The sequence below is a fragment of the Copadichromis virginalis genome, linkage group LG3 (assembly GCF_057382275.1).
Source record: "Copadichromis virginalis isolate Kocher_CV1m ecotype Utaka linkage group LG3, C_Virginalis_male_GT1.1, whole genome shotgun sequence".
NCBI lineage: Eukaryota > Metazoa > Chordata > Actinopteri > Cichliformes > Cichlidae > Copadichromis > Copadichromis virginalis.
In genome coordinates this window covers 28,499,065-28,526,728 of record NC_140620.1, presented here as the reverse complement: position 1 = coordinate 28,526,728, position 27,664 = coordinate 28,499,065, and the positions used below count along the sequence as shown (strand labels likewise).

The 27,664-nt window shown below is 37.4% G+C and overlaps 2 protein-coding genes across 5 annotated transcripts in view; both read right to left on the bottom strand.

Moving 5' to 3' along the window:
- Window positions 1-120: 120 nt before the first annotated feature.
- The window catches only part of LOC146713915 (uncharacterized), a 163,307-nt gene continuing 135,763 nt past the window's right edge, over window positions 121-27,664 (bottom strand). Inside the window, exons 2-4 of one of the 2 annotated variants that reach the window (XM_085450582.1) lie at window positions 1,257-1,312; window positions 790-1,149; window positions 121-697 (exon numbers count right to left, since the gene is read on the bottom strand). In XM_085450582.1, the coding sequence (XP_085306708.1) occupies window positions 675-697; window positions 790-1,149; window positions 1,257-1,305 (432 nt within the window). In that variant the 5' untranslated portion in view covers window positions 1,306-1,312 and the 3' untranslated portion in view covers window positions 121-674. Of the gene's footprint in view, window positions 701-789; window positions 1,150-1,256; window positions 1,313-27,664 lie in introns of both variants that reach the window. The other variant, XM_085450583.1, reaches the window with a different exon arrangement.
- Window positions 5,769-27,430, bottom strand: LOC146713922 (inter-alpha-trypsin inhibitor heavy chain H3-like). 3 transcript variants are annotated; one of them, XM_085450522.1, is made up of 23 exons: window positions 27,306-27,427; window positions 26,396-26,556; window positions 26,174-26,278; window positions 24,795-24,957; window positions 24,577-24,687; window positions 23,324-23,452; window positions 23,068-23,184; window positions 22,784-22,952; window positions 22,583-22,693; window positions 21,862-22,043; window positions 21,586-21,765; window positions 21,377-21,498; window positions 18,562-18,800; window positions 17,292-17,345; window positions 16,105-16,140; window positions 15,536-15,553; window positions 14,529-14,576; window positions 14,142-14,207; window positions 13,542-13,649; window positions 13,220-13,388; window positions 12,598-12,746; window positions 12,334-12,418; window positions 11,927-12,243 (listed from the first exon to the last, which is right to left on the bottom strand). In XM_085450522.1, the coding sequence occupies exons 1-23, from the start codon at window positions 27,375-27,377 to the stop codon at window positions 12,129-12,131; spliced, it is 2,709 nt and encodes a 902-aa protein (XP_085306648.1). In that variant the 5' UTR covers window positions 27,378-27,427; the 3' UTR covers window positions 11,927-12,128. The 3 variants fall into 3 exon arrangements, with proteins under 3 accessions (XP_085306650.1, XP_085306648.1, XP_085306649.1); XM_085450523.1 differs by lacking the exon at window positions 14,142-14,207; XM_085450524.1 differs by lacking the exons at window positions 11,927-12,243; window positions 12,334-12,418; window positions 12,598-12,746 and adding an exon at window positions 5,769-7,407 and having other exon boundaries at window positions 27,306-27,430.

Genomic DNA, 27,664 nt, shown 5'->3' with positions numbered 1-27,664 from the left:
CACTTGTTTAAAAATAAATAAATGAAAACACAAAAATAAGAACTTCTCTAATACAAATGATTTTATTTACAATGTAAACATTATTACAGCAGTGATATGTCTGCATAAACATTTTCCTTGTACGCATCACATATCTTACTTATTTTAATGATAAAACGTTAAACGGTAACCCTCTCAATCAGCTGTTACAGTCTTTAGTATTCATGGAGGTGAGAGATGAAGCTGAAACTTGTAATGCAGCAACAGGATGGGACACAGAAGAAAAAGTCTGTTCAAAGATTTCTCATTTTTTAGTAAAACAAGAATCATTGTTTACACTAATGTTATTTATCACTCCTGTAAAAGCTTCAATAAATAGGAACTTAATTAATAGATTATATTTTTTTCATAATTTCCTTTCTGGAACTTAAACACATGTTGAAGAGTTGGTTAAATTTGTGACTCGGGTCTTTATTTAAAGCTCAAATAATTTGGGCTCAAACTGATCCTCCAAAAAAAGTCCTCTAAGTGGTGATTGGTTTAATTTCTGAAACACTCGTCAATGTTTGTTTCCTTTTTTTTATGCCAACTAAACAGAGCAGAGCGCAGATGACCACTAGAGCTAGTAGTGGTAATACCAGTGACAGTCCAACACCACGCTGGCTTTCTCTGCTCTCTGGTTGTGGACTCACAGTCTAAAGGTTGGACGAATGAAAAACTGCTAAAAACAAACAGACCAAGCCCAAAATAACAGGTTTTGTTTTAACTTGAATTGAATAATGTTTGCAAAGTGTTAAAAAAATATCTTACCAGTGACATTGAGTCGACATCTTCCAACACTGAAGCCATAATCAGTGTTGACCTCACACAGGTACAGACCCGAGTCATCAGTCCTGAGTCTGGACAGTTGAAGTCTGATTCGTCCTTCTCTGAGGGCGTCTTTGTCACTCTGGACTCGTCCTGAAAACTTTGCATCCTGAGACTCTGACACCTCAACACCTTCATGAACATGATACAGGACTGAGAGTTTATCACTGATGAAGAGTTCACAGAGGATGTTGAGAGTTTTGGTGGATCTGTCAGGTTTGGTGGTGAACGTCCACTCCAGTGTGATGTTGTGGTTCTCCTCTGCCTGATAGCAGGTCTGTGTTACATTGACTACAAATGATCCTGTTGAGGAGACAGAGAGGGAAAGAGAGGAGCAGACACACTGAGAACTGGAACAAATCTGTTGTTGAGCTTTATTTGGAGTTCATAAAGTGAAGCTGTAAACTAACCAGAGACACATGAGGTGATGATGATGAGCAGCAGGATCCTGCAGATCATCTTCTCCCTGTGAGAGGAGACAGAGGTGAAGAGTCCTCAACACATGAGGTCAAAGGTCAGTCAGTACAGCTAGAAGAATGAAAATCTACAGTCTGACTTCATTCACTCATCACAACATCTGACCAAAACAACTAGAACTACAAACACTGCAATGGAAGCAACCAGAAGAAAAACCTGCACTTTGATTTCATATTAAGGTTTTCAGAGCTGCAGAATTTGTTTTCTGTCAGAAGGTGGCGCCATGCTATAACTGAAATAAATACATTAATAAATTAGATTAAACTCATTTTCTCAGAAGTTCTCTCAAATCTTCCAGCTCACCCAGAATAAATATAATAAATGATTCATGAGTATCACTGATACAAAAGCATTTAATTTACTATTTACGCAGAATGTTTCTGTTTATACCTCCAGTTTAGTCTTAACTTTTCTACGATTGATACAAACAAAGTGTCCATAAAATAATAAAATAATGTTTTATTTAAATACTTAAAACAAACAGACATCAAATAAGACAGCTTCCTGTTACGAGAAAATAAAACTTTAACTGCAGTTTAATGGTTGGTGTCAGTGTTTGGTGTTTGAGCTCTTCTAAAACCAAATGCAACCTAGTGACATATAAATAAACTGTATCAACACCACTATTTTACCACAAAGATGACCTCACACCTGACTCGGATGCTAATAATAACAATAGAACATTATTACATTAACAGCCTTCAGCGCAGCATATATTTCACCCACACAGAGTGTCTATAAGAAAAGCACAAACTCACACAGTTAAAATAAAGTGAAAGTGTGCAACAGGTTATCACTCATGAACAGTTGTAATCACATATTATTTTACTCTAACACAGAAACGTTTCCATATTAAATTCAGTCATTATATTACCTTTATGATGTAGTTATATTGTTACAATAAACACAGATCTTACTGGTGCTGTCATCCTCATAGAGATTTGTGTCTCTGTGTGAGAGTGCAGTCTAATGCTCATATTGTTAACTGTTAATCAAAGCACAAGTAGTCAAGTGCATGTATGGATGAGCTCATTGCTTTTAAATGCACCGAAAGTTAACAGACAGCAAGCTGCTGGTTGAGCTGGTGAACCACAGGTCAAAGTGTGCTGCAGAGGCCTGAGTCTGGGTCCATCTCAGGCCTGCTCATTCCTCTTCACTCTGTCCCTGCTTTCCTGTCTTATTTGTGCACTGTTCAATGAAATAAAGGCTAAAATGTTTTAAAAAAAATCAATATTTAACAGACAAAATAAAAATAAATGATGCCCAGAAACACGGTAAAGTTTAACAAAGATAAAGTACATGCTAATGTTGTCTCCTCTTCTTTCAGCTGGACTCTGTTTCTTACCTTTAACCACTTGATTTATCTCTGAAGTGCACAATGACTCCGTCCTGCTGCAGTTGTGTGGATCAGCTTAAGTGTATATATGCGAGCACGTCTCTGTCTTTGCGACTGAGTATGAGTATGAGTAATAGCTGCCGCTTTTTAAATGCTGACCTAAAATTAAAAATATATTTTGGTCATCATTATTTCCTGTTCCTCAGTGCAGTGTGCATGTTTACCAGAAAACAGTGACCTCTTTACACACTGACTACAGATGTTCTGTCAAATATAAAGGGCTACATCTCACTCTGGTGTATGTAAAGGACCAGTTCATCAAATTTACCAAAGGTAAAGTTAGATTGGATGCTAATTGGTTTTGAAAAAAAGTGGAGATGTCATGAGCTAACGTTGAATGAGACAATCCAAGTTGATGAGCACTTCATATGCATGTGTCATAACCAAGCTGTAAAAAAGGAAAAAAAAGAAGATTCAATCAAATCCAGGAAAAACTGTATAAAAACAGAAAATAGGATCTGAGTAGAGGACAGAACCGCGACTTGCTTTCACTGTTTCTCTGCCTGACGTCATCACTTTGGTCGCAAAGGGACTGGTTTCTTGGTGCCACTCGCTTGTGTATGAAGCTCGAGGAGATCGATGGACAAACTTCCTATTGATCGTTTATGTTCTCCTGGTTTCTTTGAGGGGAAACGTGCACCAACTGCGCAGATCTCTGTGTATTTCCTTGAGCATAACGAGACACCAAAGCTGCACTCGCTCACGTCTACCAACTAACAAACTTCATATGATCGGTGTCACAGACGATCACTGCTCGGCACAACGGCCACGATGCGGAGCCGTTTCCCAGAAGAAAATACTCCGCGTGTGTCACACAGTGGAAAATTGTGTTTTTATATTTTGTTTTGTATCAGACTGTGTACATAGTGTCGATTTTATTTGCATGATTTTATTGTAATAGTGATATTGCTTATTGTTTATTGATATTCCTATTGCATGATTTTATCCCCATATTTTTAGTGTGTGTTTGGTGTTGTTGTACAGTATTCTTTTTATTCCACTGTGGATTAAGCGGACAATTGTAGGCACCTGTGAGGTGGGGGCGTTCCCCGAGGTGGCCTATCAGCCGCCAAACTGACTTAAGGGAGATGGTGAGCGCAAAGACTGAAAGAGAGACACACGAAAAGTGAAGAGCTGGAAACAAAACGTGTGCAAGCCAGCATATGAACAGAAGGACCTCCGGCCTGACTGTGGGGCGACACGAGACATTCGGCGATCGGCCAGCATAACCCGGCGATCCAGTCCCGACGGACAGAATAGCGACCGTGGGAGGCGACGCGTGAAATCCACAGTAGGGCAGGGGTACGCCTCTGCCTGCATCTGTGAGTATCGCTTTCCCACTGTTGGGCGCTAGGCGTAGCTTTGCCAGGGGAGGATAACAGCGGCTGCGCCGACAACGTTGCTGGCCCGTGTCTGTTGTTTCAGGGCGGAGCTACGAGGGAGGCCGTGCGCGGGTGGGGAGAGTGGCTGGACTGCACGATCGCGCACCGTCAGGTGGAGATGGGAGCCTCCTCCCTGGTCTTCTGCTGGCGAGATTCCCCATCCCGGAAGAGGCGTTCCTCTCCTGTCTTTTTCAGCTAAGGAACATTTGCCCGCGTGTGGCTGGACTCTGGGAATATAGGACTCTGGGGGGGGGGGGGGAGTTTTTAGCATATGAAAAACGTGTGTGTGTGTGTGTGTGTGTGTGTGTGTGTGTGTGTGTGTGTGTGTGTGTGTGTGTGTGTGTGTGTGTGTGTGTGTGTGGGTTTTTTTTTTTTTTTAAGTGTGTAGTTATTCCTGCCGGCAGGGATTTTAGCGGGTTGTGAACATTATTTTTATTGTATAGCGGGGATTTTAGCTTTTATTTGGGGATCTGACTGTGTTTTATCCTGAAAATAAATGGTGTGTTTAAAGCCGGCTTAGCTTCTGTGCTCAGAGCGCTGACCCACTCACTCCCTTTCCGCTTGTATGTATACAGACGTGGTGGTGAAGATTTAGGTCCACCAGTTTAGCGGCTACACGTGCACAGCTTACCTGTCCCCACTTGCAGCAGGTAGCGAGCTGCCGTGTACCTGTGACTTTTCCACTCAGCACCCTGAAAATGTCTGTGTGAAAAATGAGTCCAGCTCCTCACTGAGCCTGTTAACTGCTGTGTGTTTCTACTTTAGTGTTATACACACTGAACTCCTTTTCACGTCTTTTTCTAAATCTTTTTCTTTTCTGTGCTGCTGTTTCTTTCACACTCTTAGTCTTTAAAATCCATTTGGCTCAAACACAACAATAAACTCCAGTTTCTCTGCACTGACTGTGGAGGAAACGTGAGAAGTTTCCATTTTTTTTTTTCATCAGCTAAAACATGGCGCCACCGTGTGTCAGAAAAACACTTCTGCAGCTTGAAAGACTCAAAGTACATGAAGTACACGAATACCTTTCATCAATATACTCTCTAAATAGAAAACCGTATTTATATTCAGTCCAGTGATGAATACTGATCAACTTCCAGCTCATCAGATCAGTGTTTGATCAACCATGTAAACGAGGCTGTTGGAGTTTAGTTCAACAACACGATGACCGAGAATAATAATCATAAACTTAATGGAGGAAACTGTTCATCATGTTTACATTATTTTGAAGGGAATCTTGATCAAAGTGTCAAAACTAACACGATGAATATAAACTGTGATTATTTTATGGAAATAAAAAAAAAAAAAAAAAAAAAAATGTGAACATCGACCTCACAGAGCGTTTGTTGTAATTATCGCTCTCTGTTGAACAGCAGCTTATTATGAAGTCGTCAGGTTAATGTTATAACGATAACGATCTGTGGTTTCATATACATTAGGTGATGCTTTGCCTCCTGACGGAAACGGTTTTAACTGTAAATTAACTGTAAATGTAAAAATATGTTTTGGTTTTAGAAATGTAGTTTTTAAAAGCAGGAACCTGCTTCAGATCCTGCGGTGAGTGAGTGTCATCTCAAACACACTGACACTGGTCCTGAGCAGCGTCTCACATGAACTCTTTCTCCTGAATGTCTGTCGAGTGTGAAGGACACAAAGATGAGCTGCTGTCTTGTTACCTGCTGGACTTTATTCTGCTTCAAAAACAGGATCATCAATAAACAGTATTGATACCATGACTCCAAAGGAAGGATGAGAGTTTAATCATCATTTAAAATGAATGAAACACTGCAGTCTATAAACTCAGAACAAACAGAGTTTTCTCTGATCAGCATTCACAGCTGTAACATTACACTAAAACATTTCCAGCATTGAGGAAAGTTTTCATTCTTCATTTATATCTTTCTATTATACATGAAAGCAGATTATACAGGCACAGGTAAAGATCTCAGCTGACCAGGAGGTTCAGACATGGAGGCCTCGCTAACCACTGCAATTTGGAATAAAATATTTATGGATTTAAAAAGAATTTAAGAAGCAGAAGTTGTTGGTAGAATATTCAAATTCTTCAGCAAATTAAAGGAAGGAAAGAAGACTTCCAGCTTTGAGTCTTGGATGTGTTTGCTCCAAAAATCTGACTGTAGACTTCTGCAAACTCAATCTAATGTTTTGATAGCAGCTTCAAACCAGAGCTGATAAGAGAATGTGTTGATATTCCCTTATTGCTGCTTTCATTTGAGTTCTCTGTCAAATCATCACACAGCAACGTGATGAACTTGTATCAGTGTTTGTTAATGCTCTTCTCATCTCATTCTTCACAGGTCCAGTACAGTCTGATCCAAAGTGATCCCGAAGCCTCACTTTTGGTACTGTTTTGAATCCAGTCTGAACTTTGAACTACTCCTGCTCTGTCTGATGCTTTTCAGTAATTTTTGGCCAGATGGTGGTGCTACAGGATTCCTATCCAAAAGCCTCTGAACTATGCACTTGAATTGCAAACATATTATAACCACCGGTTCACTTAATCAAATGTTTTGCCTGCTTTTAAAATTTTTTCCTCAGTTTTTTATTTCCACTACTACTGCATGATCTAGAAGTTAAGAAGATGACACTAGGACTTTTGGTGGACTGTTGGTGTAATTTGAATCACATTTGAAACATTTACCACATTCAAATGTATAATGTTGTGCATTTTATAATATATGGATCACAGTTATATTACTGTAGCTCAGTAACTTTGCTATATTGCTACTTTATGAGCTCAGGTTCAGTTTTCTGAGTCAGCACAGATGTAGATATGAGAGTCACGTAACCCAACTCTAAACCCAGGGTATACAGGTTCAGTGAATGTGGTGTTGAAGGTGTGGAGGTGGACCAGTGTGCCAGAGATTATGTTATAGAAGGACACGGTACCCATAGGACAGTCCACATACACTGCTACTTTGTAACAGGCAGAGGAGGAGACAGGGATGGCTCTTGATTTGTAATTGTGAGTTGCAAAGTATTCGCCCTCATCACAGTACAAACACCAGGAATGATCAGTTTTGCCAAACCTGCTGTCATCACCGTTTCCTTTCCGTTTTCTTCCTTTGTAAGCCACTGCAATATGAACCTCTCCACTCCACTCAAACTCCCAGTAACAGCGACCCGTCAGAGTGTTGGTACACAGCAGCTGAGGCCAATGATCAAATCTTTCATCATTATCAACATACTGCTGGTCCTCTTCTACATGCACCACCTTCCTGTTGTTGTCAGACAGTTTGAGTTTTCTGTGTATTGCGTTTAGATCCAGATTTAGTTCACAGAAATCTAATGGAAAGAATATGGGGAGAAGATATGCAATCAGTTTGTAGAACTCTAATCATTCAAACTACAAGAGTTACTGTGCTATATAGTCTGAAGATATTCTGGAATTAAAGGAATCATAAATACAGATTACCAGGAAAATTAAGACATACAGTACCTAACTGCAGCATGCAGTGATTATTCAACTCCAAGCCTGAAATCTTCTGCATTTACAGCTCAGGGTCCACTACAAAAATTACTTACCACTTCACAGGATGGTTCGTCATGAGATTGTGTTGTCTCATAGTTGATGATGAATATCACCTTTAGCAATCTTTTAAGTCAAGTTCTCATCCAACAATCCACTTTTTCAATTCACATCTGAACCTTGTATTTTAAATCACACTGCTTTAATTCCCCTTGGGGTGTTTTGAAAAACTCTACTACTTAAGAACTCCCACTCTATTGAGTTAGGGTACACTTGGAGTGTTGAGCAGAGGTCTAAGAGATCCTCAACTCCCAGTTGCATCAGAATGTCAACACAATATTGAGTATGAAATGTCCCAGATAGATGCATCTCAATTATTGAGGCTGGAGCACAGAGCTATGCCTGTAAAATGACAAGTCCCTAATGGAGTGGTTGGTTTTCCTAAGCAGTCCACATTACACTCCACCAGGGCTTTCCTTTTCATGAAATCTATGAAAATAGAGTCGACAAAATACAAAAAGGTTTGTGGATTATGTCTCATTTAGTGCATGATATGGTCATGTGGTTATTTCCAATTTGTAGAGGACCAGTTTGCAGTCAAGTGTGAAGATGACTGAAGTGAGGATATGTGAACCTTCAAGTCTGAGGCCATGGCTCTAAGCTGCAAATTATTTACACACTTTCAGTGCCAAATGAAGAGTTCAAGTATCTCTGGATCTTGCTAGGGAAGATCTGAGGAGACAGTTAGTCAGTTATTTGTGTATCCTCTCCAGTGATGCAGACACTCTACTGACCCTGGTTTTCACGTCACTTCATGAAGATCAAACTCCAGCTGGTAAAGTGACTTTTTTATGGTTGTACTTATGATTTTACCTTAAGGTATGCCGGTGGCTTTTTACCTATGCAAATCTTTCTTGGAACTGATTGTTTGTATACCTTTGCTGTGGCTGTATTTTTTAAAACTGATCACTTCAAATATACATATATAAAGATGATAAATAAAGTATACTAATTATACTACACAATATAACGGGGTTTAAATTAGAGATGGACCGATCCGATATTACGTATCGGTATCCGGTCCGATACTGACGTAAATTACTGGATCGGATATCGGAGAAAAATAAAAAATGTAATCCGATCCATTAAATATCAAAAAAGCACCTCACAAAACTTGCGACACGGCGTAACTCAGCTCATAACCGTAGCATGTCGGAGCAGTGTGCATCACGTGATAGAGCGGCTGTGTGTATTTGTAGCCTCGCTACCAATCCGGCATTTCATCTCCGAGGAAGTGATCCCAGAGAGAAGTAAAGCAAGTGTGTAAGTTCATCTCTTAATGTTTGTAAAGCATTCCCACGTTAAGCTTAACAACCGACATATGGAGTGACTGCCTCTCTCTCTCTCCCTCTTCTTGCTGCTACTTCAATCATGAAACTGATTAATGGTCAGCTGATCTGCTTTTCTGTCGTGAGTCCGTCTCTCGTTTGTTTTTGGCCCACGTTGCACCAGAAAGAGGAAACCAGCGGCTGAACAACAGCAGCACGTTTAAGCTTGATAATCGTTTGTTAGAATTTATTTAATATTACTTTCTACACCAGGATCTTTTTCTAAAGGTATACTTCATGCACTTATCAGCATACAGTTTAAAAGCTTGCAATAGCGTGCATTGGTGCACAGTTGGGCATCTTTTATGGTTATACCACTGTGAATTTTGCTATATAAACATGCTCAAGAGTCTATCATATGTTTGACATCCAGCTAAAAATTTGAAAAAATATATTTTTAAATCAGTAACTTTGCAAATTTAGAGGAAATGTTTTTGGACAACAAATGAGTCACGTTTTAAAAACAGACATTTATGAAGCGCCGGCTATAACACACATGCTTACTGTGTGAAAGGACCCGCGATGTCTTGGAGCAGAGAACCGCGTTGTATTGTTGCTTTTCTCTTATGCATAAGCAACGCCAGCCTGTCAGAAACGCTCTGTGTGGGTAGAAAATGGTCTGCACCGGCGCTGGTCCTGACGCGAAATGGCGAGGGTCTCACGCTCTGAGGAACGCTTCATATAGGACCGGGTGCTTCCAAAAACAATAGATGGGGGGCCGATAAGTCTGGGGGCAATACACCTGCTGGGCATGTTGCTGGCTACTTCAGAAAATAGGCGAGACCCTGCTCGACTGGTACATCTGCGGGGCTTTTACCTTCTCGAGGAATTACAAAAAGAGCTGATACTGGCCACTTTAAACAATAGTTGGGCCCTTGTTCGCATGGTACTCTCAACAACTAAGTGATCCACCTATCTTTTGTCTTCCTATGGAATCACAACAGTTAAATGATACCCGCGGTGGGCTTTTGCAATTCTGAACAATTTCAAACAATAACCGGCTGTTGAAAAGACAGAGCAGGTCTGTGCGACTGGTTTTAGAAGTATCACTGCAGCATTTATTTTCTAAAGAGCTGAATGTTATTTGCGACCATGTGTTGTGTTAAAAACTACTCTAAAACCATGAAACCCCTTACGGAAGAAATTCCCGTTTGATCCGTTTTTAAATAAATAAAATGCTTGCATCACTGCATGCTGTGACATCAGAATCACAAAATGAGTGTGATTAAAAGACAATTAGTTTGAAAGAGCGATACTGGCTGCTTTGGGGGAAAAGGTGACATCATGTGCAACGTGTTTTAGAAGTAGCCCAATAGCGCTTATTTTCAAAAGGGCTGAATGTTATTTGTGACCATTTACTGTGTTAAAAAACTAGCAGCCTCTGTCTCCCTCTTAGTTCAACATTCCGAAATCCCGATTTTTAAATAAAATGATCCCATCAACCCGTGAAAGAAACCCCAGTAGATGCGTAAAAAACTAGGGGTTTGATTAAATGAAACGCTTGTGAACAGGCTGACATTACCCATTCAGAAGAAATTCCCATTTGTGCCATTTTTAAAATAAAATGCTTGCATCGCTGCATGCTGAGATATTGTCAGAATCACAAAATTAGTGTGATTAAAACACTGTTACCAACACTTTTGACTAGATGTAAATAAAAAGCATTCCAGCTTTGTTGATGCGCACTGTGAAGCAAAACGGCTTCCACCCCTCCACGCAAAAACAAAGAATTGCTCTTAAGAACACCTATGTCTGCATAACTGAATGTGGAGGCATGCCAAAGCGATAAAATAGTTTAATTAAAAACCCTATGGTTTGTTTAAATTAAAACCCAGTTAAAAACACATAAACTCATATAACCTCTCTGACGCCCTGTGTGTTTCCACACGTGAACTCGCATACCCCGAGCACACCTGAACGTGCATGCGCACATGCACGAAACCGGTCAAACAGGTTGTCAATCTGGTGTTGTGCCAAAAAGTGATTGTCTGCCAAAAACTGATTTCCGGTATTTGCCAAAAATTGATTGCTCGTATTTAAACTGCTATAACTTGTTGGGCTATAATATATGAAACATATGTCAAATGCATCCCTTATGGATGACATAAAGTCATCTTGAACCACAAACAACATTCGTGTAACAAGGTAGAAGGCGCAATCAGTTTTTGGCAGTGACTTTTATATAACCTTTATTTATGCACTTAAAAAAATCTCATTAATATGAAAAATGTCTTTTGTAAGAGTAAGTTGGCCAAGAGGACAGCAGAAATAGCAGCAAATATTACAATAGTTCTGTAAAAATATTTTAAGTGGGGATAAAGGACCGGATTGGTTATAATGTAAGTACAATAACACAGAGTTGTAAAGATACTTTAAAAACGGATAATTTTTTAATTCTCTATATAACCCCTTTGTAAACCCTGTTCACTGAAGTCTATTTACGAACATACGTAAAGATATTACACATGAAAAATACACAGAAACTTTGGAAATCAGTTTTTGGCAGACAATCACTTTTTGGCACAACACCGGTTTGGTTGGCCGCCATATTGAACTAGTGCCATCGTATTACTACTCATATGTGTGACTAATCGCATCCGGTGGGAAAAAAAATTATGTTTTCTCCCTTAGAGGGAGGGGGGTCTGTGGAGGGAGAAGAATAAAAACAGAGGGGCCGGCACACACTTTTCTATGCACAGACAAGATGGAACCTTTCACTCTGCAACCCTGCGTTCCTCTGTACTTGGACGGGGAAGAGATCTGCTCTCCCGACGCCACAAGCATGGGAGGCAGCGGCGACTGGTCCTCATCGGTGATCAGTGACACCCCCATCACTGTCTACAGTAACAGATGCGATGCGGCCGATGCTCCGCGGAGAGAAGAGAAAAATAAGAGCTTCCTGTTTTTGCCACTGCCACTATGTAAATAAACGCCACACACGTCATCGCCGCCGTGACATTCATCTTTATTTTTAATGAAATTCACACAGTTGGATGTATTAGTTTGACTTCATACACATTTTTTCAATAAAATGAAAATTGTGAGTCATTAAACAATCCAAGATATTTTTATTTGTTCATGCTGGAAGCAGGTGTTGCAAGTATTTTCAATTTCTCTTCTTAAATGAAATATTTTTTCACTGTTTCCACTTAAAGTTGTGGAACAATGAAATCGGCCAGTGGTCTCTGCAAGGCAGAGTCAGCAGATGTGAGCCAGCAGTTCATCATGAGAGGAGAGGCAATGCTATAGTCATTGGCATTGCCGCTACAAAAGAAAGGAAGGGGAAAATTTCATTTATGTTTACATAATAAAATATGGTAAATACCATAAACAACAACAAAAAACGATATGTACCTAGTAACATTGATTTCCTGGTTTTTAATCTTTAGTTTTGTAGTCGCAACTTGTTGTACCTCCTCATAAACTGCTGACTTTAGAGCTGGAAAAAGAACGTGAGAACAAACAAACATTGAATATCCACACAACAAGCTCTTTTTACAGAAAGCACCACCTTTGGGTGCAAACTTTTGTAATAATAATATGATGCAAGCAAATGCTGCACACACTTCACAAGTAATGGTATACAACATTTGAAAAAAAAAAGAACTTTTCACTCACCTAAAAGTCCATCAGTGTTGTTGGCTGAAGGATGCTGTCTTAAAACTGGCCAAAGAAATTTAATGCTGCTCTTCTTATGAACTAAAATAACCAGGCGCATGTCTCCTGCTGCAATGTCTATTTCATTGTTGCGCATAATCATTGTTACACTGGAAAAATATATAAATATTTGACATACATATATGTATACATACATATATATATACACATACATACATATATACATATACACATACATACACATATATACATACACATATATACATACATATATATACATACACATATATACATACATATATATACATACATATATATACATACATATATATACATACATACATATATACATATATATATATATATATATATATATATGTATATATGTATGTATGTATATATATACATACATATACATACATACATACATACATACATACATACATATATATATATATATATATATATATATATATATATATATATATATATATATATATATGTATATGTCGTTAAGGTTTCAAGTCTCATTTAACCACATGTGAATACGGGCACACATCTGTACACAATGCTGAGAGTATTGTAGTATTGAGTAGCCTTGATCATTATAGTGTAAAATCACCTTCCAGCAGTGACCAGATCCTGTCCAGTGTGATGTGTTTCTGTCTGTCCATCTCGTACAGTGACCCCTTTGGTGTCAATCTCGAAATGCTGGTTAGTTTTGAAGTGCATGAAAATTCTCTTGAAACCTCCATTTGCAACTGAATCAAGCTCACCATTCACAAACAGCTCTAGCACAAAAGAGAAGTGCAACTCAAAACCACACCACAAGTTGGAGGATTGTTATAACAATGGAGATGAGGTAGAACCAATAATGAAATTTTATTTCACAGGAAATACAAAAACAAGAGTTCATTAGCTCAGCGAAACTGAAGACTACTGACCCCTGCTGGGATGATGAAGAAGTTTAAGGCTGAGAGCACCACTGACATCAAAGCACAGCGGAACAGTCTGATTCTCAGCTTTTAACAAAAACCTGTGGAGAAGAGGAGCTAGAGATACATAGATACAGAGTTAGAATGGAGATATAAATTTGACTTTTCTCTTAGCCAAAAATCAAGCACTTGCATACTCGTTTTCAGTTTCATTAACATGTACAATCTTGAAGGTTTTTGAAAGAGGGATTTGTTATTACATATAAAATATAGAGCCTGACTTATGGAGTATTTCATTCCTAAAAATGTGTTTGTTTTTTCCTAGCTGTTTTTCTCATGTATTATGTGATTGTTAAAACAAAACAAAAAACAACAATGTAATTGAAAATATTTTTTTACTCTAATTTGTCAAAGAAAACAAAATAAATGAATTAAATAAGAGTTTTGAGCCTGGCACATTAGATGTTATTGTAGGTTCAAATTTCTGTTAAAGTGGGTAATGCCTAATGTGGATGTTTAAAAATTTCAGAAAATTATTATTAAAAATAATTATATATATATATATATATATATATATTTAACTCCAACTATATGTATTTAATACAGTACCATAATTTGGTTGCAGAGGATTGCCATGAGGTGAATAATGATGTATGAATATATCAAGGAAAGTTTCTGTAAACAGATTCACACAATGTTACATACATTAATATTGCAAAGCCAAAAGAAAAAAAGTTAAAGTTTATTGTATGGCTGTGGAATATATTTGTGTAATAAACATCAACATTTTCTGATGCATTACAGCAAAACACTCAACAGATATGTTAAGTTTTAACTGTTACCCAACCTACGATGTAAATGTAGATAATTCAATTATTAGAATGACTGAAGAGGCTTATCCAGTTCCTTATTAGTTGAACACTGGTTGGTGTTACATATATAGAAATAGAAAATAACAGCTGTGAACTACAGTACACTACAAAAAAAGACATTTACCTCTTAAAGTAGGTCGTTTTTTGTGGGATCGAGATCCAGTGGGCGAGGCTGAATGTTAGAATTAAATACATTAATTTCTTTAAAAAATTACCATTTTAAATTTAGAAAATCTTTAAAGAAACAACTCTAAAATATAGCATAATACTCTTTTTTCCAGCAAAAAACTGAAGCAGAGACACATCCACACAATTTCATAAACCTGATTTCAATGGAAAACCAAATAGTATTATGAAAACAGGTGAGGTAGAAGAACAATTAATAAGCAATTTTTCAGTTATGTAATTTAAACTTATCCACCTTCACTACATCTGTTCCTGGCAGCTTCACTGTTACACGTCTTTACCTCTCATTTATACAAATGTATTCTGTTGTTTACTGAATTTTCTCCAGAGCATACCTCCACTGCTCTGGGTTCTCTTCCTCCTTTCCCTATTGTCACTACATACTACTTTTGAATTCATATGATTTTTTTTTCATGTTACTTTGGAATATTCTGGGTTTTTTTTAGTCTAAGCATTTGATATTTTAGCGGTGTAATAAATTTAAGTGGGAAATCTCTTAATGGTAGTGTAGTATTTGAATTACTAGGATCACTATTCCCTATTATTACTATACTCACAAAAAAACTTACTCTCTAAAATAAACCACAACAATCCTTTAAATGTTTTGTCAAATAAGGATTTATATCATCTTGCCACAAAAAAACTAAACTTACTTTTTATGCATTTTCAAATGATAGAAACATGTTTTACTCAAAAAAGCAAAGTAAAAACAAATCAAAACGAAATGTAGCAAAAACATGCAGCACAATGTTTAAGTGACACAAAATACATAATGTAAATCTGGATTAAAAAAGAAAATAAAGTCAGATAAATTTTAAATTGAAAAAAAAATATGTAACTCCATACTGTCAACAGTAGATTGCACAGGTATGCGAGTTTTCTCATAAGGTTTTTTTTTTTTTAAATCACAAAAGACTGAAAAGCATATAAATCCCAAATACTCACAAAAGTAAAATCCTCTGTCTGAAAAAAAGATTAAACAAACAGCGATTAATTTACTTTGCAATTTCAAATTAGTCGTAGTAATAAAAAAAACAAAACAAAAAAAACAAACACATTAGACTAATACTAAAATTCTGCAAAAATGTTTAGCATTTCTGTGATGTATAAAAAAATGAACTGACATTTACAGTGTTTTTTTCTGGTCTTACTGGCCACATTCATGTAGTACTTTATCTGCTTCCCACTATAGAATCAAACTGTAGAATTACCAGTGTTAACTCCTATCTCCACGAATTCATCATACTGCTGCACTGAAATATTGTGAGACACACACACACACACACACACACACACACACACACACACACACACACACACACACACACACACACTACCAGCTCCATTAAAAAAAATGTTTTTCAATTCATTAAGTTACTTTCCTAGCTGTACTTGCTCATTTCAGTGTAGCTTTAGTTCAAAGGTTTATTTGTACTTCAGTTAGTTTAATATTCAGTATAAATCTTTTCAGTAGTTACATCAGAATATAGTATGCAGCATGTGTCATATCATACCTCCATCAACAAATTGTAACATATCTATAATTTCTCCTGTAAGAAGAACAGCAAAAAGATCACGTGAAAGCAAGAAATAAGCATCACATTTACATTTATAGTCAAATCAATTTAATTAATTTATTTAATTTAACACCAAATCACATCAACATCAGGGCACTTTGTATTGTAAGGTGAAGACACTGCAATAATTCAGAGAAAACCTGAACAATCAGATAACCAGCTATGTATATAATAATGAACTACTCAAATGGCCTAAAGGTTTCATGAATGAATCAAGTTATAAACTAAGTGCCTTCCTCTTGTAAATCCAAACAATTTTTTTGAAAAACAAATTAAAGCAGGAATTGCATATGGAGCAAACTGACGATGATGATAGAAGCTATCATTATCATTATCATTATTGTTATTATTATTATTATTATTTGAAGAAATTTGGATTAGAAAATTTAAAATAAATGAAAATTAAAAATTAAACTAATGTAGCTCCAAGAAATACTTTCAACAAAGGCAGGCATAAGAGAGGGTTTGCATGGAAGGTTTGAACACAAAAAATTGTAAGGCTTACAAAACCCTACAGAAATCATGTTACATATACATGGTCACTGCTAGTACAAGTAATAATCATAGTCATAATATTATATCTGTATTTATAAATGGCATACTAAGGAGGAGTAATGCTGAAAACTACGAAACATTTTTGTAATATTTATTGAGAAGGTTCAGATACATTTATGGGAAATGTTTGAAATTTAACTGATGAGTCAGATAATGAAAATGTGTTTAATCCTATTTGAATTAATTAACCATTAAGTATTAACTGTAGGGTATTGCTGTTTAATGCTATACCATCAAATTGTATAATATATTCAGTAGTACAAGATGGTAGCTATGTATTCATTTTTTCCCATTGCCTTAAAAAATGTACTTAAAACTAAGGGTTCTCATATTATACTAAACTACATTTTTAGGGAAATAAAATGTCTTAATATTTAAAGTAGAAAACACCATATTAAAAAGTAGAGGTTGAAAATGTGCATGTAGGTACAGTATGTAAGAGTCAGTTGTTAAACTGTTGTATTCTGTCAAAATGAATACTTAACTATGGTAATGTGGGGTTTTTTTTGACATTTTTATCTCTATAAAAAGAAAAATGCATTTTATTTAATTCTATCCTAACAGAGTACCTGGATCAAGTGAGGAGAACCAGTGCTCAAAGGCTCTCTCAGCAGCAGTTGTTGCTGAAAAGAAAAAAAAAGAATTAATTGATGTGGAAAAAAACATGCCAGTATTTCAATCAAATGTAAAACAATTTTACAAATGTGCACTAACCTAAATACCAAACCTGAATAAATATTGATCATTTACATATATTTTTTTTAACTTAGCTTTTTAACTGTTAACTTTTTAACTATTCTGATCATTTTCTCTTATTAGAAAAACCTTCCTGTGCACAAAATGTCTAAAAGTACACGTATAATCGCTTTTACTCACTCAAACCTTAACAGCAGCCTGACATTATTGTTAGCTTACAGAACAATCCTGAATATTTCTGCTCTCAGCTAATATCACATTAGATAACCCTTGAGATGGTCAAAAGTGCTTAGACTGACAAAAAAAACTTAATAATTTAAGTGCAATAAAATTATGCTTTTATAATTATAAAAAATTGAATAATCAGAATAACTTGACTTCTTGCTACTGGTGGACTTGGTCTGTAGCTTGCCTCTTGTGCAGCTAAAAAGTTGAAGGAAAAGAGGCTGGCTGACAAAGTTGAAGTGAGATGGCTCATAAACAAATGGGCATCTTCTTTAATAGGCCACGGTACTGTATCTGAGATAGCAGCTGCTCTGTATCTAATGCAATTGCTCAGAGTGGTCGTAATAATTTCTGACATCCAAATTTGTGTCATCAAAGTGTAGTCACCCTCACTGTTTCTTTATCTTGATGTAGTAAAGCTGTCCCTGTGCAGTATGGACTCATTTTATACAGGAAAATGTTTATAGTTTTCTGAGACTATAAGGAGAAAATTTTTTTTGTTTGTGTGTGTTAATGTGTCACACATAATATAGACAAAGAAAATGTCATTGTGTTTACGCTTGTGGATCATATTATACACATTTGTAACACTTTGAGACATATTTCTGTGCATAAACAAAAATATGAAATATAGAAAAAAAAACAGTTAAAGTGTTTTTGTTAAATCTCTAGAATTAAAGCTAAAACTTTCGGTGGTGTACAGAGTCATAATTACCAAAAAAGCAAACTCATGCTATATTTAATGTCATTTTGGTGTAGAGTTTTTTTAAGTATTTAATTTTTTCAGTGAGAAATGTAAATATCTGCATTTAGGAAGAGAAAATAATGAAATAATAATGAAAATAATTTTTAACAATTAAAAGAAAACGTCATGATGAATACTACTCGTTTTGCATTGTCTTTGTTTGTGCTGCTCACCAACATTATCGCTCCTGTGACGAGTAGAAGTACCACGGTGTCTTGAAATGGACTGACGTCCAGGGGGCTTCCCTCTCTGTGGTGCTTCACTTTCCTTGGGTTTATGAAGCACATGTATGGTCTCTCCCAGAGGCTTTGTGACAACCATAGATGTGAGCGGCGTCACAAAGCTGTACTTCAGTGAGAGACTCAAAGCCTCCTTCTTCACTTGCTCTTTCTCAGGTCCAGATAACTGGAGCCTGTGTCATAAAGCATTAAGTAAATATAATGATTGATTTAGTAGTAATATATGATAAAGTAATTTACACATATTTATGTATCTTTAATTCTTCCATGTCCCCAGGTATTCCCTGGCAATTTAAAAATACAGTTTGAGTCCCAACTTTGGAAAATTAAAGAACATTTTAGTGGAATCTAATATGGACATAGAAACATGGGAAAAAATAGATAAACTCATTGTTATGTAAACATCCTGCCTTCTTTTTATGAGAACATATTTGTGGGAGAGTTGACTTTAGAGCCAAGATGCCGAATTTTAACTGTATTCTGCTGCTGTAGTAAACATAATTTCCTGTCTTTGTTGTAGCTTTAGATTTTTAACTTGTTTTGTAAATTGCAGCTTAGTTGTTGAGACCGTGGGATGCCATCTATGTCATGAATAAGTACACAACTTCGAAAGCAGATTCAAAACTCTATAGTGGACAAATTGTTTCTTGCCAGGGAAAACATTTTAAAATGGTCGCTGAGTTCTTCAAACATGATCAATCTTGGATGGAAAGAAAGGAAACTACAACTATCCTTCTCTTTGCCCATAAATTCATGCTACATTGTAACTATTAATGTTACTTTTGACCAAACAAACTTTTGCCTTTTGGACTGCAAGTCACATCAAATGATCTAAAGACGTTACCTTGGGTTTCAGGGAAATATATGATGGGCCTTATCCAATATCCCACATTAGTTATGCACTCAACAGTTAATGAAGAGAAAAATTTGTGTTGCTGCCCTTTAAAAAGTAGCTGATTAGGAAATAACACAAGAAGAAAGATGTCACAACTGGGACATCAGCCGTGTGATGTGTGGAAACGGAAGACTCGAATGCAGCACTTACTTGAGATGCAGGGTGATTTATTTACAGAAAACAGAACACAAAGTGGGGATGGCAAAACAGAACTAAGGGTAAACTAAACTGGGGAAAACTAAACTATAGAACGGCAAACCTGAAACACAAGAGGAGGACTGCAGGGAGAGCACATAGAGGAGTCACGGAGAGGTTAATGCAGAGTACGCAGGGTAACACAGAGGATGAATACAGACGACGCGACAAGGAACACAGGCAGGCACACACTATGGCTGTGTCCCAATTAAGAGACTGCACGTTTGAAGTACGCATTTTAAGTGTGGTTACGTCACAGCCACGCGACGACGGCTGTCCCAATTCTCCAAATGCGCCGTCGATTTCCCCAAATATCAAGTGTGGTCCGGTGCACGCTTCGTGGTCCCATATATCCCACAATTCATAGCGCGGCGGTGGGTGTGGATAATTTTGCCGCAAAATACGGCAGAAGGGAGCGGCCGAAGAGGTTGTTTTTTTTTTCCCAAACTTTATTGAACTTATAAAGCGAACAGTCAGTCATTCCAGTTCAGTTTGTACAGTAGACATACAAGGCAAATAGGAGTAACAATATACAGTACAATGAAATAAGAAGGATAAATAAATAAAGGATAAAAAAAGAAAAAAGGGGGGAATGTGACAGACTTCATAACAACTTTTTATTTGAAAGTTGTGACAGCTCATTCGTTAAACATTTCTGAATGAATTTCAATCAATGATAAACCTTTTTTATTGGAGGTTAATTTAAGAGAGTTTAAGTAATATTCAATTTAAATCAAAAACAAATTAAATGATGGGGTTGAGTTTTGAAATTTACATTTATGTATGTGGAATTTCCCTAATAAGATGGAGTGGCCGAAGAGTGAACTGTCAAAAGTACTGAATATGACGTCACTTATTTATGTGCGAATGTGTAATAATTAAAGTCAGTCATATATCCACAAACACAACAAGCTGAAAGTCAGTGATATATATATATATATATATATCATAATAATCTGACAATACTATAATATTGGCCATATTATATTTACATTGCCACAGTGAGATGACTTTAGTCTCATGAACAACATTAACTAATTGTTACTTACTAACTAATCTTAAATGACTGTTCAGTACAGAAATGAAGCCCAACAATCATGTTTTACAGTCCCGTGGTCTCAGCCTCAGATACTCAACTAATCAAAGTGATGTCATGACAAAAATGAATGACCAACAAAACATTTTTCTCCTTCATTTCTGTCAAACAAAGCTGTATGTAACGTGTCTCGTTAGGTTAGTATCATGGTTGCTAGGCAACCTGAACAGCGCAACAAAGCGTATACCGTCCCATTTCACAAGCCTCTCACTTCCGCACTTCTCGTACTTATAGTACGCACGTACATAGTACGCGTAGTGCGCGTACTTCAAGCGTGCAGTCTCTTAATTGGGACACAGCCTATAAATACACAGAGGGACACTGGGAAATCACACACAGGTGGGAGACACAGCTGGACCTGATTAACCTGACGAGACAGGGGAACACTAACACCAGGGACCAACAGAGGGAGCACAAACCCAGAAACCCAGTATCCAAAACACAAACCATCCCAAAACAGCCCACAAATAATAATAATAATAACATCAATAAATACACTAAACACAAAATCACTGAGTCACGGACTCAGGACCATGACAAAAGATGGCATATATGGTACTTACTCTTTGTCCAGAAGCTGTTTAACTGTGAGGTAGGCCCAAACTCTCTGGATAAGGTCATCAGACACACTTCCACCAGATTCCACAATGCCATTTGGGTCAGAAAATACTAACCTTCTATTACTCTGTCATAATTAAAATATATTGCAATGTCAGTATGCAGGGAAAAAAAACTTTCACAAGACTGATAAATATCTTAGATCAAACATTACCGAAATAGCCACAACTTGAGGTGTGAAGGTTTCAGTGTCATTGTCTGTGATCTGTCCGGCCACCACAATCTCAGAACCATTATAATACTGACTGAAGTTAGTCTGGGTTAGATTGGTCCCACCCACATAGATCATTGTCACATCTGTCAGCAAAGGAGTTGCCACCTCTTCATAGAAACCCTGTTTACATACAGTGTGGACATGATGCAAATCATGCTAATTTCTTCCTAAATCTGTAGTGATTTCAAATCATGTGGTTGGAAGAATACAAAATACCTTCAGCTGTAAATCAGCATCTGAGTCTACATAAATCCGTCGTGCCACACCGTTATTTTGCAGCGACATTTTCTTAAGGAACTCAAAATCAACATCAAAACCAAAACCCAGACAGTAAACTGGGAATTTGCCTGCAACAGCCTCTCTTACATTTGACTGTATTTTCCCCAGATTTGTCACCCCTGAAAATACATAAGACACAGTCAGTTCAGCTCAAAAACAATGGAATCCCACACTTGATAAAAGAAAAACCTAAAACGAAAAATATTGAATAGCTGATCTGTGCTCATTAATCTCCCTGCATTCTTGAGTGTTGTGCTGCAAATGTATTCTTTACATCACACATACTGTCCAAACTCCATGTTGTCATCATCACTCCAGCCTTGCCTGCCTTCTACAAGTGCTAAAGCTCTCAGTGCTCTTCTATCAGCCTGCCTTTCAGACTCATTTGTAGTACCTCCTCATTTGTACCTAGTTGGAGATCCTACATCTACCTCTGCATCTAGACTCTGAGAAGTCCTGTCCTACCGTTACTGGACTCCACTCTGCCATGTTGATTTGTCAAAGTCTTATTGCCAAATCTCAAACTGTTCTTCATTAAACCATGTTCAGGTCTTTCAAATGATCTCTCCTTATTGAAATCACAATAAAATCATTGACTAAAATCATTAAGTCCAGAAGTATTTGTGCACATTTTTGTACAGGTGTCATTTGTTATAACCTTTGGTTGGCTGTCCATCTGTGAGGAGTATAAGGATTGATGCTGAACCTTCTCTGTCATGCGTGTTCAGCATATTTGCTCCTTGCAGCAGTGCTTGATTGATGTCTGTGTCTGAAAGTCAACAACAAAGTTTCAGTACTATAATTATTCTGTTAACTGTTTGATATTAAAAGATATATACTGATTTCTGCAACTCCTCACATCCTCCAGCTTGAATGTTGCGTGCAAAGTTTTTGGCGCTTTCCACGTTTTTACTGTTGGCCTGAACAAGTTCCAATTTCCAGGGAAAAATGTTGCCATCAAAAGTGATCAAACCAAAATGGTCATCTTCTGCCAGGTCATTCAAAATATGGATTAACGCGATCCTAGTCTGGGCAAAAACAGCATTTACACATTACAGACTTTTATAAAAGATTTAAAAAAGACATTAAAAGAAATAGTGTTTTCGTAAATGATAGACATAGCACACCCTTTAAACCATTTACCTGCTCTATTTTTCTGCCTTGCATTGAGCCACTTTTGTCAATAACAAAGACGACATTTTTGGAAATTCGGGGAAGATTGGATGGAGCAAAGTGATGAACAAAGTACCCAGCAGATTTCTAAAGAGCAGGAAAAAAGATTGCTTTAGTCAAATTTTTATTTAATAGCCAGACAAAGGATATGGTACTGATTTGCAAAACCTTTTCTGGCCCATGCAGTTTTATGTTGTGTGTAAATTGCTAATTGATCAGGGTTTACCTTGATGTCTCCCAATCCATTGTTCCTGTTGACATCATAAACAATAACCAGATCTCCATTCATACCCTGCTCTCCACAGTTGTCACACATTGTCTGTTGATCCACTGTTGGATAGAAATACACCCATGCCTAGAAACAGAAAGAATTGCATTCTTTAGACTCTTCATCGAGTGAGAGGTCAGTGATTTTAATTTCTGTCAAAACACTGTCCTGTACTTCTCATTGCTTTGGCTTGATAAATCTAAAAGGTGCATATACAAGTCATTGTTACCAAAAGGTTTGGACACTGTAGATTAGAAATAAAGAGAAAATGCAGTGATTTTTAAACAATTTAAACCATTGTCTTATCTCATTAAACTCCCGAGTTTTTTGTCTGAGGTTCAATAAAAGTCTTGTAATGTGTTTAATGCATAAAATATTAAAAGAAAATCAGAATTCATTATTATGAGTAAAAGTGGGGAATTGCTCAACATTCTGACATATATAGCACAGGAAGACTTCAATAGTTCAAGACTAACATGACCCAAAACAACAATGCAAATACTGTAGGATTCGATTACATTATGTCACTTAATACCAGAGATATGATACAGCACACAGGGACAGTTGAAATCAGTATTTAACAGATGTGATCATTGGGCATTCAGTTGGTACTGCATTAACAAAATTTGTAGTTGTAATCACTATCTTCTTCTATCTCTCATTCACACACATGCATTCTGTCATGGTTCTTGTTTCTACCGACGTTCATTCCTCTTCTCCACCTTTCCTCACTACAAATTTGTCACTTCAGCGACACACATCACTGTTTCTCATGCAGTCCCACAGTTCTACTTGGCAATCATCATACGTCATGTGAATCAACTGGCTTTTTACTCTTTATCCTCTTCGTAGCTGCCCTAACTTCCTCCTTAATCCTCTGCACTTCATGATTCACTGTCATTCCTCCATCTGTACTCCTTTCTGTCTCATTTTCTTCAGTTCCTCAAATTATTTATTCAATTTTTCAACAAACTCTCTTCATTTGTTAATACATTACCTATTACGCTAACCTGCTGCACATTCTCTCCAGTTTGATCTCTCAATCTCAAAGTCCTTTTCTCCTTTCTTAGTGTCCAGCCTCACATACAACCCACTAAGAGCCTTTTCCTTTGCCACATCTCTTTGCTGTATGCATAGATTTTTTTCTAGGCTTCCTCTTATTGCTGTGACTCTTAGTGTTTATAAAACTGACATTTGTGTTATAACTGTACCTGTTTATTAACATGTGTTTTGGTGATGGCATTAGCGAGGGCTTTGGTGCTCAGGCCTCCTTTCACATCGATGAAATTGATGCCGGCTTCCTCGTGAATGTACACATCCACCTGGGAACAGGTATAATAAAATAAAACAGAAGATCTGATCATGTGTGGTCTTATCTCAGCATTGTTTTCCTAAACAATCACTGAACAGATACCAAGATGGAAGTCACCTTGAAGTCTCTGACAGGCTGCATGGGTCGAGCATGAATTTGCAGCTCATACTTGCCATGTGTGCGTTTCATCAGTTCCTCATATGTGAGTTCAAAAGTGACCTTTTTGTGAGCAGCCACAGTTACAGAGGTCTTAAATTCCTCCAGAGTCCTCCCTACAGAACTGTAGCAGAAACAATAATTATTTCATATAAATGCATTTAAAAATCAGTTATTCCTGAAGAACAAACTTGATTTTTGAGTAAACTGACTAAAAAGCAAGGATTAAAGTGATATTTGGCAGGTGGGGAGACCCCTAAGATCAGGTAGTATGCAGTGTAGTGTGGGGAAAAGAATTACTTTGTAATAAGTCACATACTAATCCCTTTTTGTGAGCTTTTTTTTTTTTCTTTGTGTAAAGAGTGTGCTCAGCTAACCTGCGCTACTATTCCAGTTTTCACTGCTCTTTGTGGATTTGGACAACTGCATTCAAAAGTGTACAAACTTATGTAAGCTATAGTGTCACGGTCCCCGTGTCTCTCTGGCTGGCCCACGCTGGCTACAGGTTTTGTTGTTGTTCGTTTTGGTTGTCTTTGTCTCTCCCCCTCCTCTCTGCCTGGGTGGAGCTCGTTACGGGCTCTCGCTCTTGGCCCACGCACCCGTGTGATGGTGTCCACCTGCGGCTGATCTGGCTGATTTCCCCAGCTAAGGCAGTGGCACAGAGCAGCTCACCGCTGGAACGTTGAACCACCTGAGTTCGTGCTCGCGGCATATTCAAAGAAGAGTCTCTTACATGTATTTTGTTGTGGAACTAACCTTGAACTTCTGTCTGTAGATATCCCTCTTCTGGACCAGATCACCGGACGTCCAAGTGGGGCAGTGTGTGGAGTGTTGGAGCGAATGCGGCTGAAGAGGAAGCGTGTGTGAGGATTCCCCCCCCCCGGTCTCTCCCTGGAGCCCTGGACCCCCTCCCAACTCACTGTACATTTATTTTGCACTAAATCCCCTTCTGTTTCCTTGAAAAGAACTGTCTGCGCGTGAGTCCGTTCAGTAGCCATGACATATAGCCTGTGGCTAATTTAGTACACTTAAATTGTTTTGTACACTCCTTCAGAAAAACAGAATTCAGCGAATCATGCATTGGTTCAATATCTGATTTAAAATATCTACAATAAATGAGGATATGACATGTAAGATTTAACTTTTTAATCTAACCTACTGAGCTGTGCAACCCGGGATGTCATTGTTTCACTTTAATCCCTGCTAAAAGGTTTTTTCCTCCTCACACAGTTAAACAAAATTAATTTTAGAGAACTGAAGATACAGAAAAAGACATTAAAAACAATGTTAGTTAGAATTTTTTCACATAAACCTGTAAGTTAATTAATGAATTTAAATACCTGACAAGCCCAGCACTTTCACCACGGGACACAGCTTCAGTGTACTGCTGCTGAGCTTGCTCCTTAGCTTTCACAACACCATCATAAACTTGGCCATCGATAAACCTGAAGAGGACCAAGAAAGCCCTTGTGTACACACTACTAAATATCAGGCAATTTGTTCTTCAGTGTAGAATTTACAAATGTCTCTGGATGGTTACAGCTCACTTTAACTTCACATACATTTGGAATTTACTGATGAAGGCATTCTTGGGAATCCGAACATGGAATTCAATTTCCTTTGACTCGTCCATACGATTGGCCACACGGCTTGTGATGACAGTGGTGGCGTAACGACTGGTCACTGTGGAGTTGATGTGAAAGCTGTAGACGTCCCAGTCATCCTGAGAAAAAACGACAGGGTTAACCGATCTCATTGGCTGGTTTCAGTGGAATTTTATTGGTCTCCCTGCAAAAACCCTAAAATTAGTTTTCATCTAGTGTTCAGGGCACACACTCAAAAGAGGATGACACTCACTTACATTTATACTTTTACTTTTTATGCATCAGAATGGGAGTTGTTAGAAATATCCAACACATGTTTCCATAGTTCAAACAACTAAACAAGCCAAATTTACCTTAACCAATCAACACCATCATCAAATAACAAGCTCAAACAACTAAAATGAGATCTTGATTGTGGATGCACAGAAAGACATACAAACACATACAGTTAGAATTCTTTCACTTCATGGGACATTACATGATGTTATATCGCTTAGCAGAACACTTCATCTTACCCCAATCCTTCTTTTTGTCTCCAAAGTAATGCGCAACTGCCAGTGTTAATGTGTCAGCTGACTTGTATACACACACAGCACATGAACAAAATGAAATAATCCTGAGGATTGTCACATGAACCTTCAACCCACAGAGTTTGTTGTTGAACTGACAGAAAGATGCTGAGACACAAAATATTCAATCGCACACCTCAGATATCTCATTATCTGTGAAATATTAATTGCAGAGGTACAAAAAAGTTTGTTTTCTTTAGCTTTTGGCTTTTAAACTATTTATTTAACCGTGTATATTTAATTTTAAATTTATGGATCTTTAAAGTGGTGCTATGGCCGTTTATGTATTTTGACCCTACCTTGTTTAGCAGTGTGGAAGTCAAAGCCAGCTGCAGCCCAATGAGGGTGAGCTGCACCACAGTTCTCCCCATGATGCCTCCTAGCAGAGCACAAACACAGCTGAAACTGTCTTTTTAAGTCAAACATGGACAACATTATTGTGTACATATATTTTTTTTAAAGGGCAAACTTCACTTTCTCTCCCTCCTCTTTCACCTTCCACCCACACAAAATACTCCCCCAAAGCAGTAATTTACCAGAAATCCGGCAGTTTCTGTAAACTTTAATGTTGACATTGAAGGTCAAACCAGTGCACATCACAAGGACTTTGTCACCACAAGAATCTTTTCTGTGATAGGTAATACTGTTTTGGTCAATT